Consider the following 15,850-nt stretch of genomic DNA (forward strand, 5'->3'; position numbering starts at 1 on the left):
CCCAGTGCCCCTTCATCAGCATCACAGCCTTGCGTTCCTCCGGAAGACTGAGCCAGAGGACGGGCCCCGGGCCACCTGCCGACTGCAAAGCTGAAAACAAGGCCCTCCCCCTATGCACACAGCATTGGGAACGAAGGAGAATGCAAACGGAGCTATTCTTAAGCCCAGAGGTATCAGCTGCCCTGGCACAGGGAGCCCAAGGGGACGCAAGCTGCAAGGGTTTCTGTGTTTATTCCACCAGTCCTGCAGGGGGCAGCACAGGCCCCTCAAGCCGACACTAGGGCGAGGGGGTGGACGGAGCAGGTCCTTTCTCCAATCAGCACACCAGTGCGGGCAGCCGTGTCCCGGTGGGAAACGTCCCGTTCCGCAGCAGCGCCCGGCTCCCGTGGTCACTTCTTCTTCTGCACGTGGCCACAGTCGTACTTGCCACGCACAACTTTGAGCTTGACCCCGGGCAGGTCCTGGGTGCGGCCGCCCTCCACGAGGACCACGTGATGCTCCTGCAGGTTGTGGCCCTCGCCGGGGATGAAGCAGACGGCCTCGCGGCCCGTGCTGAGCCGCACGCGGCAGCACTTGCGGTTGGCCGAGTTGGGCTTCTTGGGCTTGCGGATGAACGTGCGCAGGACCACGCCCTTGAGCTGCGGCCGGCCCGCGGTGGGGCCTGGGCGCGGAGGAGGCCGCTTGGGAGGCCCCAGGCGGTGCATCTGGTTCAGCGTGGCCATGCCCCGGCTGGCCCAGAGCTGGGGGACCAGGGAGAGGCCTGGAGAGAGAACCGCAGGCAGGGAGCGGTTAGTATCCCAGCAGATAAAAGGATCCACCAGGTGATTCTGGTGTCCTGGGCGTTGTTCTGGGTCCCTGGTGACGCCAGCATTCATTGCACCACCACCGCCACGCGGCGGGTTCTGCTTTAAGCATTTTACATGAATTCATTTTATTCTTCAAAAAAGGCAGGTTTAATGCTGGTTCGAAATAAAAGGGCGGGTGCCGTGGCGCGGCTGGCTAAGCTGCTGCCTGGGACAGAGTGCTGCTCGGCTCCCAGCTCCAACTTCCCGCTGACACACACTGTGCCAGGCAGCAGGTGATGGCGCCAGGGCTGGGTTCCTGCCGCCCAACTCCTGACTTTGGCCTGGCCCAGGCCCAGCTGGGTCAGGCATCGGGGAGTGGACCAGTGGATCCCTGTGTCTTTCAAATAAAAAATAAGGAAAACTGGATTCTAACAGACATTCACCAGGCATCTACTGTGGCTTGTCCCCAGTAACGGACACTTGGCAGTGACCCAGGTGGCCTTGGGCCCTGTCCATCTCCTACTCCTGTGTCCCTAGCACAGATGCCCTGAGCACCCCGACTTCACAGTCCCCTCCTAACCCAGGGCAGCCGCTGGCCCTGCTGTCCGTTCCCATGTCTTTTCTAACATTTCATAAGTTCTGCTTTTTTAAAAATTACTTATTTTTAAAAATTCATATTATTTCAAAGACGAGGATCTTTCGTCGCTGGCCCACTCCCCACAAAGCTGCAACAGCCAGGGCTGGGCCAGGCTGGAGCCCTGTAGCCTGGAGCTCAATCTGGTCTTCCATGTGGGCAGCAGGGACCAAGCCCCGGAGCCATACCAAGCCGGGATACAAGCAGCCTCAGCGCTACGCAGAACACCTGCCTCCAGTCTCCAGTCCGGAGCCACAGCAGAATTCTCAGTCTGCGGAGGACCCTGTCTCCCTCCTGGGGACCTGCGTCCGTGAGGCCCCCGGGCACCCCAGGCTCGTCCCGCAAACAGAAGGTGCTTAAATCTAAGGCCTCACACAGGGCAGGCCCACAGGGAGCGCTCGATGTCCGCGTGAGACCTAAGAGCACATAGGCTTGGAGAAATGACACCGCCCAGGGCCGCTCGGGGATGGAGACCCCGAGAAATGCCAGCTCGTCCCTGCGTACTGACGCAAACGACGTCACCAGGCGACACCACCCCCGGCACCAGCACCGCACACCGGGCCGCTCCTCGCCTGCAAGGTCCTGATGCGGGGCGCCGCTGGAATCGACCCAAACGGCCCCAAACGCAGAGCGGCCCTGCGGGCAGCCCGGGGCCGTCCAGCCCGGCCCACCCTCCCCTCCGATCCAAGCCCTGGCTCCCGCGGGGCCCCGGCACAGGCACGTGCGCTCCCGAGGGGCCAGCCCTCCTCCCGCCTCGTCCTCGCCCGAGACCCCCACTCACCGCGACGGACGGACGTGTGGAGGCCACGGAGGAGTCCGGCCCAGGACATGCTGGCGGGGCCCTGCGCCAGGGGATAAGAGGCTCAGAGGGAAGCGGGAGGGGACAGGGCCCGAAGTCTTGCCATCCCGCTCTCAGGCCTCACGGGCTGAAACCGAAGGGCGTTCCGGAAAAGCCCCCCCCCCCCCCAGAAAGGCCCTCGACAAATTCAGTCTTGCTCTTGGACAGGATCCCGGGGACCCAGCAACCGCCACCCTCACACAGCGGGAAAGGTCTGAAACCCAGGACCCGCCGACCTCAGCGACCCCAGGGAGGCCCGCGGACACGGGAACCATGCCTTCCGCCGCTGCCGGGGTTGTTCAGCAGCGATTGGTGGGCTCTGCCTTCGCGTCACTAAGGGGGCGGGACACACGCGGCGATTGGGCAGTGACAAAGTCAATCTCGGTCAACCTTCCTCATCCAAGTATTTTTGAGGTAGGGAGGGCACCCTCTTCCGGGGTCTGATTGGCTCGTCCCGAGCAGGACGGCTGTTTTGCAATTGGTTTAAACGCTGAGTGGGCGGAACGAACGGGGCGTGCCTCCTAGTACCGAGCCCAAGATGGCTGCGTCCATGGCGCGGTGGGTATGGTCTTTGCTGTCTCCTCGAGGGCTCCGGCTCCGGGGAGGCTGCGTGTGCAGCCAGAGCCCACGGAGAAGTTTCGCTACAGAGAGACGAGACCGGAACCTCCTGTACGAGCACGCGCGCGAAGGCTACAGCGCTCTCCCTCAGCTGGACATAGAGCCCCTGTGCGCATGCCCGGAAGAGGCCGCGCGCGCCCTGGAACTCCGCAAGGGGGAGCTGCGGCCGGCCGACCTGCCGGAGATCGTGAGTGCGCCTGCCCGGGCCGCGGGCCGCGGGCCGCGCCCGAGCTGCGGGGTGGTCTTAGGCGGGAATGGCACTTCCTCCCCAAGTTTAGCCGAAGTTTTGTGCGTGGCACCCACTCGTGTGCCAGTCTCCGCCGCGTACTGTGCCAGGATGCCTGCCGTGTCCCAGACGCCCCCGCGCGCCTCCTGGGCCGTGCGCGGTGTGTACCCGCCCTGGGCTCTGCCACATGCCAGCTCCCTCCTGAGGCCACAAAGAAACGGAGACGATGGGGCCTGGGGCGGGGCCCGGGGTGCTGGAGCTCTTGCCTGGGGAGAGTGACAGGGTTCTGCACAGGTAGCACGCTGTTGAAGGGAATGAGTGAATTAAATGAATGACTGCTGAATGATATCCAAGGAGCATCTGCTGTGTGTCAGTGTTTCAGGCATTGAGAATGATAACTTCACGTCCGTGCTACGACGTGCTAGGGAGTCACCTAGCATGGAACAGGTGTCGCCCTCTGTCCCTGAGTGTGTTGGGATCCCTGGGTCTCCCCAGCCCTCCCCTGGACTTCGTACACTTTCGCCTCAGTAATTTTCCCACCAACCCGACGAAGCGCGTGCTACACTCGGTTATACTCCCAGAGGTTAATTGACTTGCCCAAGATGGTGCAGTGGCAGAGTGGAAGCGACCTGTGCTGTCTGGCTCCAGAGTCCACATAACTTTTATTAATTTTTTTAGGATTTATCTATTTGTTTATTTGAAAGATGGTGAGACAGAGAGATCACCCATCCTCTGGTTCACTCCCCCAAACGGCCACCACAGCCAGGACCGGGCGAGGCTGAAGCCAGGAGCCTGGAGCTCCAGCCTGGTCTCCCACGTGGGTGCAGGGGCCCAAGCACTTCAGGCCATCGTCTGCTGCCTTCCCAGGCACCGTAGCAGGAAGCTGGGTCAGAAGTGGAGCAGCCGGGACGTGAACCAGCGGTCCATTATGGGATGCCGGTGTTATGTTCTCTGATAGGTGCTGTGAAGGCAATGCAGAGGAGCCTGGGAGGGCTTCTCCCAGGAGGCAGCGGCGTTGGGCAGGGGGAGCCGGGAGCACAGTGTCCCAGGGAAGGGCACAGCAGGCCCACAGGGTTGGGGGGTGCACGTGCAGGTGCCGCGGAGCCCACACCCTTGGGTGGAGTTTTTCAGTCTTTGTGGCCCAGGGTCAGAAACACGTTTCCTGTTCTGACCAGCTGACCCACAGTGGACGCCAAAGTTGCTTGCTCTTGTTTTGTTTGTCAAAGATTTATTTATTTATTTGAAGGGCAGAGTGACAGAGGGAGAGACGTACAGAGATCTTCCATCCGCTGGTTCACTCCCCAAATGGCCGCAGTGGCCGGGGCTGGGCCCGGCTGAAGCCAGGAGCCAGGAGCTCCATGTGGGTCCCCCATGGGGGTGGCGGGGCCTGGGTACTCGTGCTGCTTTCCCCGGAGTGTTAGCAGAGAGCCGGAGCAGAAGTGGAGCAGCCGGGACTCGAACTGGCCCTCACATGCCAGTGTGCAGGCAGCAGCTTAGCCCACTACACCGCAGCGCTGGCCCCTCTCTCTCATTTTTATTTTATCAAGACTTACTTTATTTATTTATTTGAAAGGCAGAGTTACAGAGAGGCAGAGGCAGAGAGAGATCTTCCGTCCTCTGGTTCACTCTCCAAATGGCCACGACGACTAGAGCTGATCTGATCTGAAGCCAGGAGCCAGGAGCTTCCTCCAGGTCTTCCCACGCAGGTGCAGGGGCCCAAGCACTTGGACCATCCTCTACTGCTTTCCCAGGCCATAGCAGAGAGCTGGATCGGAAGTGGAGCAGCCAGGACTTGAACCGACACCCGTAGGGGATGCTGGCACCACAGGCGGCGGCTTCACTGCTATGCCACAGAGCCGGCCCCTTGAAAACCTCACCTGTGGGAGTGCAGCAGCTTGTCTCATGGCGAGGTCACCACGTGTTGTGCCTCTCGTACCCGTTCCTGCCAGCCTGTGCTGCGGCGTGAGGCCCTCGCCACGTGCAGCCTCCTGGTCTTGGACTGCCAGCTGCCAGAACCTCGGCCAAAGAAGCTGCTTCCTCTAGGACTTGCCTGGTGTGGGCATCCTGTTACCGCAGCAGAAAGCAGGCTGAGACTCACCCTTCAGGATGGCTGTTACCACAGCAGAACGGCAGATAGCCAGTGTCGGGGCCGGCGCTGTGGCCTAGCGGGTAAAGCCACCACCTGCACTGCCGGCATCCCATATGGGCACTGCTTCGAGTCCCAGCCGCTCCACTTCCAATCCAGCTCTCTGCTATGGCCTGGGAAAGCAGTGGAAGATGGCCCAAGTCCTTGGGTCCCTGCACCCACGTGGGATAAGACCTGGAAGGAGCTCCTGGCTCCTGGCTCTGGCCTGGACCAGCCCTGGCCATTGCTGGAGAATGAAACAGGAGAGGAAAGATCTTTCTCCCTCTCTAACTCTGCCTTTCAAATATATAAATCTTGGAAGAAACAAACATTCTAAAGACAGGTACCCTGGGGGGAAACAAAAGACTCGAAAGCAAAGACAAATGGGTGCAGACGCCACGTGTGCGTCAGCGGACGCCTGGGCAGCGTCATCTGGACACACAGTGTTACGTCATCTGGACACACAGTGGTACTCAGCCTCCGACAGGGGTTCAGTTCTGATTGCTGCTGCAACGTGGGGGAGCCTTAAAGACGCTGCGCTAGGGAAATAAGCCAGGCACAAGCCACAGAGACGCTCATTCTCCGTGCACAAGGGGCCCAGAATCATCGAACTTCCAGACACAGGAAGTGGCTGCCAGGAGCGGGGGGCCGGGAGGCTGGGAGTTATTTAAGGGATACAGTTTGTGGGCGGGGCGTAGAATAATGAGCAAGTTCTGGAAGTGAGTGGCAGCGATGGTGCACAGCAGTGTGTCTGGTGCCGCTGAACCCCATGCATGCTGTAGGAAGCAGTGACTTTCATGCGACGTTAGAGTGCTGCTGGCTTGGAGAGCCTGGGTCCGTCTTATAGCCCACCGTCTCAGTCTCTCCAGGCCGCTGGGAAAGAACCAGTCAGGCAGCTGTGAGAAGGGGAAAGTGATTTCCTGCAGGTGTGGGGTTGGGCTCCTGGGAGGGCTGGCGTCCCCTCGTGGGACGTCTCCACGTGGCAGAGTGGCACTGTCCCATTCCTGAGGGCTCCGGCCTGGTGACCTCCTCACCCCGAAGCCCCGCCTCCTGCGCAATGCCTGGAGGTCACAAACATCCTGACGTGGCACCTGGTAGAAGATCAGGGTCCAGTGCTTGGAATACCGATAGGGTTCAGAGTCCCAGGGTCACAAGCCCCTCCCCATCATGTCCATTGGTTGGCCTTGGTCACATGAGCACGTGTAGCTGCAAGGGAAGCTGGGAGACGCATCTCCATCTGGGCAGCTCGGGCTGCGGGAGCTCTAGTTCTGAAGGGAAAGAGGGGAGCATGGCCGCTGTGGGGCGGATGGGACCCCACTGCAGGTGCAGGGGCGGGAGGAGGCGCCCGGGAGGAGAGGCAGGGCAGGGGCGGCGGCTGCCCCACGTCTCTGTGCCCCACGCCCCCCTCACCCTCCAGATCGCGACGTGGCAGGAGCTGAGGCAGCTTCGGGAGCAGATCCGGAGCCTGGAGGCCGAGAAGGGGGCTGTGGCTGAGGCAGTGCGGGCACTGCTGGTGAGTGTGGGCGCCCCACGGGGCACGGGGAGGGGCGGCGGGGCTGCCTCTGGCCACGGGAGCAGGAAACACAGCGTGAGGAGCGCGCCAGCGTGGACGTGCGTCCCCTGCTGTCCCTGCGAATCAGTGGCTCCCCGGGTCCCAGCCCCAGCCCTCTTGGCCCTGCGCCTTCCCCGTGTTGCTCAGGCCTCCGTGTCTGGCCTGTGGCTCGATGCCTTGTGTGGCATCAGGGCCTTGTCCGAGGGGAGGAGACCTCCCCCGAGCAGGTGCCCTCCTGACATGGCGGCGACCACACCAGCATCGGCGACAGGGAGGGAGCGACTGACAGGCATGCGGGGGGTCTCAGTGACCTCTGCGTGTGGGCCCCAGACCGCAGGGTTCATGGAGAGGCGGCCGGTAACGCCCATTACCGCGCGGGAGTGCACAGCAGCCGCGCCAGGCAGGCCCCGTATCGTCCCACTGCGCAGATGGGGGTGCTGAGGCCCGGATCAGGCGTCCAGCGCTCGCACCCCGTCTGCCCGATTCCCTCAGTGCACATGGGCCCTTGGTCTCAGGCCGGGCTTTTGTCTCTGGGAGTTCCCTGTGCATGGGGGCTGCCCGAATGCCAGCCACACAGGGTGGGCCATGAAGAAATGGATCAGTGTCATCGTCCTGCCTCCGCCCAGCCTACTGACAGAGAAACCAGGCACAGGACGGCAGGGGCCTCGGGTCCCCTGGCCTTGCCGGGTCTTTCACCCCTCTGTTTATCTCCCCCCAGCCCAGCTTCCTCAACCTAACGCCCCCCCCCCCCCATCTCTTCTCTGCCAGGTAAACCGGGACAACCATGCCGTGCAGCAGGTACTCCTGGGAGTTATGCGGGGTCCCGGTTGGGGGTGGACAGGAGAGTCCCATGTCGGGCCCGGTCCCTCCTTTGTAAGCGACAGGAAAGGAAAAAACAGTCTGCCGAGTCTGGATGCCAGCCGTGCAGCTTCAGGTGTGGCTGGATCCAGGCCTGGCTCCGTGTCCCGCTCTGCTCCGCTCCTACCCCCAGGCCCGCTTCCCCGTCTCGTGGACGGGGGCGTGGGGTCACGCATGCCTTCCTCATGGCTACAGCGAGTCCTGGGGCCGACTCCCATGGTTCCGAAGGGCCAGTCCCCTGTGGTGGGCAGCACGTAGACTCAAGAGGAGTGACAGATGTCCACCTCAGAGGTTCTGCCAACCAGCATTGAGGGCAAATTGGCCGAGGGAGCCCGGGCGCCTCTCAGGCGGACCCCGCATGTCCTACCCCCAGGACCCCCAGTATCAGGGTCTGCGGGCTCGTGGCCGGGAGATCCGGAAGCAGCTTGTTCTCCTGTACCCCAGGGAGGCTCAGCTCGAGGAGCGGTTCTACCTGCGGGCACTGAGGCTGCCCAACCAGACCCACCCGGACGTGGTGAGCACCTGCGGGGCGGGGGGGGGGGGCGGGCACCCACCCGGCGCCGCCTCCCCATGATGCCCGCCATCTCCCTGCAGCCCGTCGGGGATGAGAGCCAGGCCCGGGTGCTCCACGTGGTGGGCGACAAGCCAGGTGGGCCACATGCCGGGGCGGGGCCCCTGGGCTGGGGTCTAGGATGGGGCTGGCGCTGTGGGGCTGTGGGAGGCAGCTCCGTCTCCGGCTGTGGCAGGGCCTTGTGGTGTATACATGTATGTGCGTGGGGTGTGTGTGTGTGCGTGTACATGTGTGTGGTTTGTGTGCACGGCACACGTGTCCACGTGTTGTGTGTGGTATGTACACGCGTGTGGTTTGTGTGCACGGCACGCGTGTTTACGTGTGTGGTGTGTGTTTGGTGTGTGTACATGTGTGTGGTGTGTGTGCCGTGCATGGTGTGTGCTCTTGTGTGCGTGCACGTTTCCCTCTCCCCCTCTGTCTCTGACCCTCTTGCCGCGGCCCCTCCCTCTCCTGGGCTTTCCCTCCTGGACGCCATGTGTCCAGCCCTGCCCCCATCCTCTGCTTTCTTCCTCTCGGCTCCCCGACCTTTTCCCCACCCCTGCCCTGTGCCCCCCCCGCCGCTTCTGCCTCTCGGCTCCCCACCCTTCCTCCACCCCTGCGCTGTGCCCCCCTCACTGGGTGCTCCCCCCCCCCCATCCAGCTTTCTCCTTCCCGCCCCGGGGCCACCTGGAGATCGGCGAGAAGCTGGACATCATCCGACAGAAGTGAGCCTGAGCCCCGCCCACCCCGCCCCGGCAGCTGGCAGCCGGCTCTGCCCGGTCCCTGGCGGCCTCAGCCTGGGGATGGGGCGAGGCCAGGGCCACACCCGGCATGAATGTTTGATGCCCAGGCCCATCTGGCAGCTGGGCCTCTGCCCCCCAGCTGCTGGGTCCCCCGCCGCCGCCACCAGCCCTGGCTCCTACACCCCCATGCATTCGCCCGTCTGTCTCCAGGCGCCTGTCCCACGTGTCCGGCCACCGGTCCTACTACCTGCGCGGGGCTGGGGCCCTCCTGCAACACGGCCTGGTCAACTTCACATTCAACAAGCTTGTCCGCCGGGTATGGGCCAGGTCGGGAGGGCTGCCTGGAGGGGGTGGCATTGCAGCTGAGCTAAGGGGGCAGGGGTGCCCCGGGCCCTGGTCACTTTGCGTGTTTTACTGATACACTCGCTTCTTAGCACAACTGCATGAAGTGGGGCCCGCTGGTACCCCCACTTTAGAGATGGGAACTGGCGGCCTGGTGGGGGGTGGTATGTGACCTGAGGTCTCAGGCAAGGACACCTGTGGCCACGGCCTCCCTGCCCACCCGCAGCAGGAGAGCATCAGGGGAGCGTGGTGGCCGCTGGTGTGAGGGGAGTGGGCCGGGGGAGGGGCCGTCCTGTGCCTGCCGGAGGCCATGATCGGACTCCACCGCCGGCCTCCCCGTGTGGGTCAGCAGACAAGCCCGCCACAGGGGGCCCCAGAGTCCGGGGTGTGAGGGCCCTGGGGGCCCCCGGCTGTGCTGCTCACTGCCCCACCTGGACTGCGTCTTGGCCTCTGTCCCCACAGGGCTTCACCCCCATGGCCGTGCCAGACCTCCTCCGAGGAGCTGTGTTTGTGAGTGAGGCCCTGTGTTGGGGGCCCAGTGCCTCCCCCAGGAGACCAGCGTGGGGCTGGGTTGGGGGGGGTCTGGCCACAACAGGGAGGGAGGCCACGGTGATCCCAGAATCCTCCAGGAGGGGACCCGGGGTTGTGCCTGGAAAACAGGGAGGCCAGGCTGACCCGGAAAACAGGGAAGCCAGGCTGACCCGTCCGTGGATGCCTGTAGCCTGGCCTCCTCCCCCAGGAAGGCTGCGGGATGACACCAAACGCCAGCCCCTCCCAGATTTATAACATTGACCCCTCACGCTTCGAAGACCTCAACCTGGCCGGGACAGCAGAGGTGGGACTGGCAGGTGAGCACGTGCCTGGGTGGGGGTGGGGGGCTGAGGAGCAGTGGGAGGGATGGGGCAGGTGGGGTTCCTGCCCAGGACAGCACAGCCACCAGTGCTGACACGGACAGTTGTGTAGGTTGTTTACTGTGCAACCGTAGAGTGACAGTGCCGTCATTCTCCGTACCTGGGCTTGGGTCCCCTTCCCACGGGGGCATCCCATGGCGGTGGCAGCCTGGCTGACCCCCTGCCGCCCCCTTCCTCCTAGGCTACTTCATGGACCACACTGTGGCCTTCAGGGACCTGCCTGTCAGGTGCTGTGCAGTCCTTTGCCCCGCCCCCGCCCCTGCCCCGCCCCGCCCCTGCCCTGACCTGCTGCGCCCACCCCGCCAGGATGGTCTGTTCCAGCACTTGCTACCGGCCTGAGACGGACACAGGGAAGGAGCCGCGGGGCCTCTACCGAGTCCACCACTTCAGCAAGGTGGGTGGCGCTGGCGCCGGCGCCGCCCGGGCTCCCCTGCAGCCCCCAACCTGCTGACCCTGCGCCCCTGCCTGTGCAGGTGGAGATGTTCGGGGTGACGGGCCCTGGCCTGGAGCAGAGCTCGCGCCTGCTGGAGGAGTTCCTGTCCCTTCAGATGGAGATCTTGACGGAGCTGGGCTTGCACTTCCGGTGGGCAGCGGGGCGGGGGGCGCTCCTCCACCTGGAACCTTCTCGCCACCTGCCGCCCCTCTGCCCCGTCTTCCCGAGTGAGGTCACAGGGGCCGTGCAGGCTCCTCCCTCTGCGGCTCCCACCCTCCGCAGCCTCACCCGCCCCATCCCGAAGCCTTTATTATTTATCTTATCTTAAAGGTGGAGACGGACAGATCTTCTGTCTTCTGGGTCACTCTCCAAATGCCCACTACAGCCAGGGCTGGGTGAGGCCAAAGCCAGAGGCCAGAACGCAGTCCAGGTCTCCCCTGTGGGCGCAGGGCCCCGGGGGCCGCCTCCCAGTGTGTGTGTTAGCGGCAGCTGGGGGCGGAGCGCAGTGGGACCCTTACCCGGGCACGCCCACGTGGGCTGCGGATCCCCGGCCTGCCACCATGGCTTTTCCCAGCCACTGGGGAGCAGGGGTGGGGAGAGGGGGCGCTGCAGGCCCCTCTTCCCGCCCACCGTCAGTCACACAGCATTCGGGTTTGAGGACAGGGGCCTTGTTTTCTGGGTTCTGCAAAGAACTGGGGGTGCCCGGGCGCTCTCCCCCTGCCGGCCCCAGCACCGCTTGTGCTCCTCCCTCCTGCTCTGCCATCCGCTGACCTGCCCCGCGCCTTGGCTGCAGGGTCCTGGACATGCCCACCCAGGAGCTGGGCCTCCCCGCCTACCGCAAGTTTGACATCGAGGCCTGGATGCCAGGCCGCGGCCGCTTCGGGGAGGTGAGCCCCAGCCCCCGCCCCGGCCCAGGCCCTGGCAGGACGTGGTGGGAGGAGGGGCAGCCTCTCAGCCGCCACCGCCTTCCAGGTCACCAGCGCCTCCAACTGCACCGACTTCCAGAGCCGCCGCCTCCACATCATGTTCCAGACGGAGGCCGGGGAGCTGCAGTTCGCCCACACGGTAAGGGCTCGCCCAGTGGCCCCTGCGCCCCGGGTTAGGGCTGGCTCGGCGCCCGTGCTGAGCACGCCTGTGCCCCAGGTGAACGCCACGGCCTGTGCTGTCCCTCGCCTCCTCATCGCCCTCCTGGAGAGCAACCAGCAGAAGGTGAGGCGTCGGAGGGCGCCCGCCAGTGGGGCCGCGGGGGGGGGGGGGCGGCGCTGGCAGCGTCCTGGGGCCCGCTCTGTTCTCTCCCAGGACGGCTCGGTGTGCGTGCCGCCTGCCTTGCAGCCCTACCTTGGCACCGACCGGATCACGACGCCCACCCACGTGCCTCTCCAGTACATCGGCCCCAACCAGCCCCAGAAGCCGCGGCTCCCTGGGCAGCCTGCGCTGAACTGAGGACCCATCTGCTGCTCCAGGGGCTCGCGAGACCCCAGACACCTGGCACCTGACGCCCTGAGCCCACCCTGACACCAATTCCCTCATGTCAGTGCCACACCGGGGCACTGGGCTCTAGGGCCCGCCCCTCCCTCTTCCCTGCCTTCCGCGGCCTTAGGCACTGGCCCAGCTGCCACTGTGGTTCTGCCTGGGGTGGACGGGGAGGAGGAGCCCTGCATCCCCCAGCGCCGAGGTCCCCAGTAAATGACCCGAACAAAGGTGGCCCCTCACAGGCACTGGTTCCAGTCCCAGCTGCTCCACTCCCAGCCCAGCCCCCTGCTGATGCACCTGGGAAGGCTCCTGGGTTTGGCCCAGCCTGGCTGGCACAGCCATTTAGGGTGGAAGATTCTGTGTCTCTCCCTCTGTGTAGCTTTGCCTTCCGAATAAATAAATTTTAAAAAGTTTTTGCGAGTGAGCAACAGCAGAACTGCCCTGGGCGCTCCCCTCCCCAGGAGGTGCTAGGTGACAGCCATGGGGGGGGTTGGCTGCAAGGACCAGAAGTGATCAGCAGCCCCAGGGTGCATGAAGGACCGCCTCAGGCCACCAGGGGGTGCCGAGAGCGTGCCTGGTCAGACTCGCCACCTAAGGGCACCCTCCCTGCCTCAGCCACAGCCCAAGCCCCTAGCTCCACAGCCAGCTTCCCCTTCCCCAGTGCCAGGTGGGCTCCAACCGCGCCACAAACTCCGTGGAGCCCAGACGACCCAATGATCGCTCCTCCCCTGGGTGTGGTTCTGTCGGGCCCTTGCCCAGGTGCTCAGGCCCAACATCCAGTTCATCAGCGCCTGGCAGCTAGACCTTCAGAATGTTCTAGAAGCTGCCCACCGCACCTGGCCCCTGTGCTGGCTCTGTCCACCTGTTGTCCCACTCGGGAAGTCACAGAAGCCTGGGCACTAGCTCCCTGAGCCTTGCCCTGCCCAGTCCTGTGCAGCCATCTCGTCACGGCCCACCCAGCCGGCCTTGCTGTGGTCCCTCTCCAAGCCCCCTCCCCACTGGGCCTCTGCCTGCCTCTTTTTATTACTCAGGCCTATCCCTGAGTGTCACCAGGTCTTCCCTGGCCACCCAGAGGAGGTCACCCCGCCAATACAGTATCTGTGAGGGGACTTGGTGGTGGAAAGATAGACTTAAAATGCAGGTATAATCTGGACACCCCGGTATGTGCCATTTCAAAACATCCCGCGGTGGGAGCGCTGTTCTCTGTGAGCGTCTGGAAGCCCCCTCCGCTGTTCACTGATACAGCCACAGGCAGGGAACGGGCCTGGCACATAGTAGGTGCTCAGGAAAAGCGATGGGCGGTGCGGTCCCCAGCGCCAGGCCCCGCCTAAGCTGTGCAGTCGTCACCAGCTGTGTATCAAAGGAGGAAGCCCAGCGTATAGAGGTAGGTGGCTGTCCCCACCTCTAGCCCTAGGAGACCCACTTCCCAGACGGGGACGCTGAGGCCCAGCGAGGGGAGGCCTTGCTGAGGTCGGACCGCAAGTGGTTGTGGATTCGAACTCGGGTCTGTGGCCCAGAAGCTCTTAACACGCTGCTTGAGTGCGAGAAGAGCCCCCTCCCTCGGCGCCGCAAGCCTCGCGGGCCCCCCATGAATAATTGAGGGTCTGGGGCGGGCGGGCCGTCGTCCAGCAGCTGTCGCCCCGCCGCGAGCCAGGAGGGCGGCGCTGACGTCACTTCCTCCCCCGCGGGGCCGCCACGAGGGGTTATAAGGGCCCTGGTTCCTCGCCCCACACACCTCGGATCCCAGCCCCGCCATGCCGCGCCGCGGGCTCGCGTCGTCCGCGCTGCTGGCGCTGCTGCTGGCGGCCGGTGAGCGCCACAAACCACCCCGGGCGCCCTGGCGGCCTTCCGGCGAGCAGGGACCCGGGTGACGGGGGCGGGCCAGTGCACCCCGCAGATGGGACGGGGAGCACGTGGGGGGCCGGGGGCGCCCGCGGAGCTGTGATCAGTACCGGGGACAGCGCCACCCGGGGTCGCCCTGCCCAGCACCGGTCTCCTTCTTCCACAGCCACCGCTGCTCCCCTGGCACCGAGACCTTCTAAGCAGGAGGTGAGCTGGTGGACCCCGCCCCGCCCCCGGCCGTGGGGTCCTGCCCGCCCTCCCAGCTTCCTCCAGGAGCCCTCCCTGCCCCTCCAGCCCGCCAACGGCTCTCATTCCCCATCCCCCCGCCCTCCGCTCCCCTCTGACCCCTCACCCCGCCCCCAGCTGACCCGCTGCCTGGCCGAGATGGTCTCAGAGATGCTGACGCTGGGCCAGGCCCAGAGAGGCCCCTGCATGTCCCTGCTCCACAAAGGTGAGCAGCCGCGGCCCCAGCGCCCAGGGCTGCCTGTAGCCGAGCCCCCTTGCCCGGGCTCGCCAGGCCCTGCCCAGCTTCTCAGCTCGCGTGGGACAGGAGGGGGCGGTCCTGGCCTCAGGCAGGGCCCCAGTGGGAGGGGGGACGGTCCCTGCATCAGGCAGGGCCCCAGTGTGTGGGGGGGTGCGGTCCCGGCCTCAGGCAGGGCCCCAGTGGGAGGGGGGGACGGTCCCTGCGTCAGGCAGGGCCCCAGTGTGTGTGGGGGTGCGGTCCCGGCCTCAGGCAGGGCCCCAGTGTGTGGGGGGGTGCGGTCCCTGTGTCAGGCAGGGCCCCAGTGTGTGGGGGGGTGCGGTCCCGGCCTCAGGCAGGGCCCCAGTGTGTGTGGGGGTGCGGTCCCGGCCTCAGGCAGGGCCCCGGGGTCTCAAGGCCTGGGTTTTGCCTGTCCACTGTGCAGAGAGCGTCCTCTTCCTGTCCGAGATGTGCGAGTCGGAACCCTACAGCTGCGTGTCCTCGGAGAGAGGCCTGCTGGCTGGGGACCTGATGAAGCCCGACGAGGGGAAGCCAGGGTCCAGCCACGAGGCGAGGGGCGAGGCGGCGGCCGCGGAGGGGACCCACGGGTCGGAGGCCCGCGAGCAGCTCCACCGCCAGCTCCTCCGCGAGGAGGAGGAGGCTCAGAAGAGGGGGCTGGAGGAGACCTTGGAGGACCTGTGGCAGCCCCATCTCAAGGGTGCAGGGGGCCCCCAGAAGCAGGGGGTCGAGGAGAAGGGTGCGCAGGTGCTGGGCAGAGGCCACCGCCCATGGCAGGGGACGGAGAGGGGCGGAGGAGAGAGGCTCCAGGACTCCCCGCACGGCCAGCACACGCAACACCCACAGGAGGAAGAGGCCCCGGAGAGGGAGGTGAGGTTCCGAAGGGGAGGTGAGGGCTGGGGGCTCGCCCACACGGCGGGGGGCGGGAGCGGGGGACCCCCGGGAGTGAACCGCACACAGCGGAACCCCGCACACAGCAAGACTGGGGCAGGGAAGAGGCGGCGATGCGCCCACAAGGCCTCTGCGAGCCGCAGGACCACCCCGCTGCTGGCTCACTATGGGCAAGCTGGCCGCCAGGAAGAGCGGTCGCCGCGCCCGTCCCCAGGGCTGTCACAGGACGTCGCTGCTGGGTCGTGGGGAGCAAGATGTCACCGCAACTGGTGGCGGTCACCCGTGGGCCACCCAAGTTGGGCACCTGCACCGGGCTCTGGCTCTGGCTGTCGGCACAGACTTGGTGCTGGTCACATGGGCCAACCTAACTTCCGGGGCAGGTAGCAGGGTCCCCAGGGCAGACTACGACGATGCCTGGGGTGACCCCCGCCTGCATTTCTGATCCCACCAGGAGCACGACGCCGAGCGGCTGGCGCACGTGAGAGAGGAGCTGCGGAAGGTGTCCGAGGCGCTGGGGGAGGAGCTCAAGAGGGCGGGCTGAGCCCTCCTCC

General features: G+C 65.2%; 3 protein-coding genes across 3 annotated transcripts; 2 read left to right on the plus strand and 1 right to left on the minus strand.

Annotated features, from left to right (window-relative positions):
- Nucleotides 1-212: 212 nt before the first annotated feature.
- Nucleotides 213-2,555, minus strand: MRPS12 (mitochondrial ribosomal protein S12). The gene is made up of 3 exons (XM_062176783.1): nucleotides 2,494-2,555; nucleotides 2,201-2,261; nucleotides 213-760 (listed from the first exon to the last, which is right to left on the minus strand). Exons 1-3 carry the CDS (start codon nucleotides 2,530-2,532, stop codon nucleotides 390-392), a joined length of 471 nt encoding a protein of 156 aa, XP_062032767.1. The 5' UTR covers nucleotides 2,533-2,555; the 3' UTR covers nucleotides 213-389.
- A 221-nt stretch (nucleotides 2,556-2,776) lies between these two features.
- On the plus strand, nucleotides 2,777-12,515 carry SARS2 (seryl-tRNA synthetase 2, mitochondrial). Its single transcript, XM_062177054.1, has 16 exons — nucleotides 2,777-3,062; nucleotides 6,644-6,739; nucleotides 7,547-7,576; nucleotides 8,010-8,150; nucleotides 8,231-8,285; nucleotides 8,848-8,911; nucleotides 9,140-9,245; nucleotides 9,734-9,781; nucleotides 10,011-10,119; nucleotides 10,364-10,409; nucleotides 10,489-10,576; nucleotides 10,656-10,765; nucleotides 11,409-11,502; nucleotides 11,588-11,680; nucleotides 11,759-11,824; nucleotides 11,915-12,515. Exons 1-16 carry the CDS (start codon nucleotides 2,796-2,798, stop codon nucleotides 12,056-12,058), a joined length of 1,557 nt encoding a protein of 518 aa, XP_062033038.1. The 5' UTR covers nucleotides 2,777-2,795; the 3' UTR covers nucleotides 12,059-12,515.
- Nucleotides 12,516-13,842: 1,327 nt separating this feature from the next.
- Nucleotides 13,843-15,840, plus strand: CCER2 (coiled-coil glutamate rich protein 2). The gene is made up of 5 exons (XM_062176349.1): nucleotides 13,843-13,897; nucleotides 14,097-14,137; nucleotides 14,294-14,381; nucleotides 14,836-15,278; nucleotides 15,751-15,840. The coding sequence occupies exons 1-5, from the start codon at nucleotides 13,843-13,845 to the stop codon at nucleotides 15,838-15,840; spliced, it is 717 nt and encodes a 238-aa protein (XP_062032333.1).
- Nucleotides 15,841-15,850: the final 10 nt, after the last annotated feature.

This window comes from Lepus europaeus, chromosome 19 (genome assembly GCF_033115175.1).
Source record: "Lepus europaeus isolate LE1 chromosome 19, mLepTim1.pri, whole genome shotgun sequence".
Lineage (NCBI taxonomy): Eukaryota > Metazoa > Chordata > Mammalia > Lagomorpha > Leporidae > Lepus > Lepus europaeus.

Coding starts and splice junctions, on each gene's coding strand:
- MRPS12 (XM_062176783.1), bottom strand. CDS start 2,532: ATGGTTCCCGTGTCCGCGGGCCTCCCTGGGGTCGCTGAG. Junction 2,262..2,493: donor GCCTCCCTGGGGTCGCTGAG/GTCGGCGGGTCC, acceptor CCCCTGGCGCAG/GGCCCCGCCAGCATGTCCTG. Junction 761..2,200: donor CCACACGTCCGTCCGTCGCG/GTGAGTGGGGGT, acceptor TTCTCTCTCCAG/GCCTCTCCCTGGTCCCCCAG.
- SARS2 (XM_062177054.1), top strand. CDS start 2,796: ATGGCTGCGTCCATGGCGCGGTGGGTATGGTCTTTGCTGTCTCCTCGA. Junction 3,063..6,643: donor CGGCCGACCTGCCGGAGATC/GTGAGTGCGCCT, acceptor CTCACCCTCCAG/ATCGCGACGTGGCAGGAGCT. Junction 11,825..11,914: donor TGGAGAGCAACCAGCAGAAG/GTGAGGCGTCGG, acceptor GTTCTCTCCCAG/GACGGCTCGGTGTGCGTGCC.
- CCER2 (XM_062176349.1), top strand. CDS start 13,843: ATGCCGCGCCGCGGGCTCGCGTCGTCCGCGCTGCTGGCGCTGCTGCTG. Junction 13,898..14,096: donor GGCGCTGCTGCTGGCGGCCG/GTGAGCGCCACA, acceptor CTTCTTCCACAG/CCACCGCTGCTCCCCTGGCA. Junction 14,138..14,293: donor CGAGACCTTCTAAGCAGGAG/GTGAGCTGGTGG, acceptor CCCCGCCCCCAG/CTGACCCGCTGCCTGGCCGA.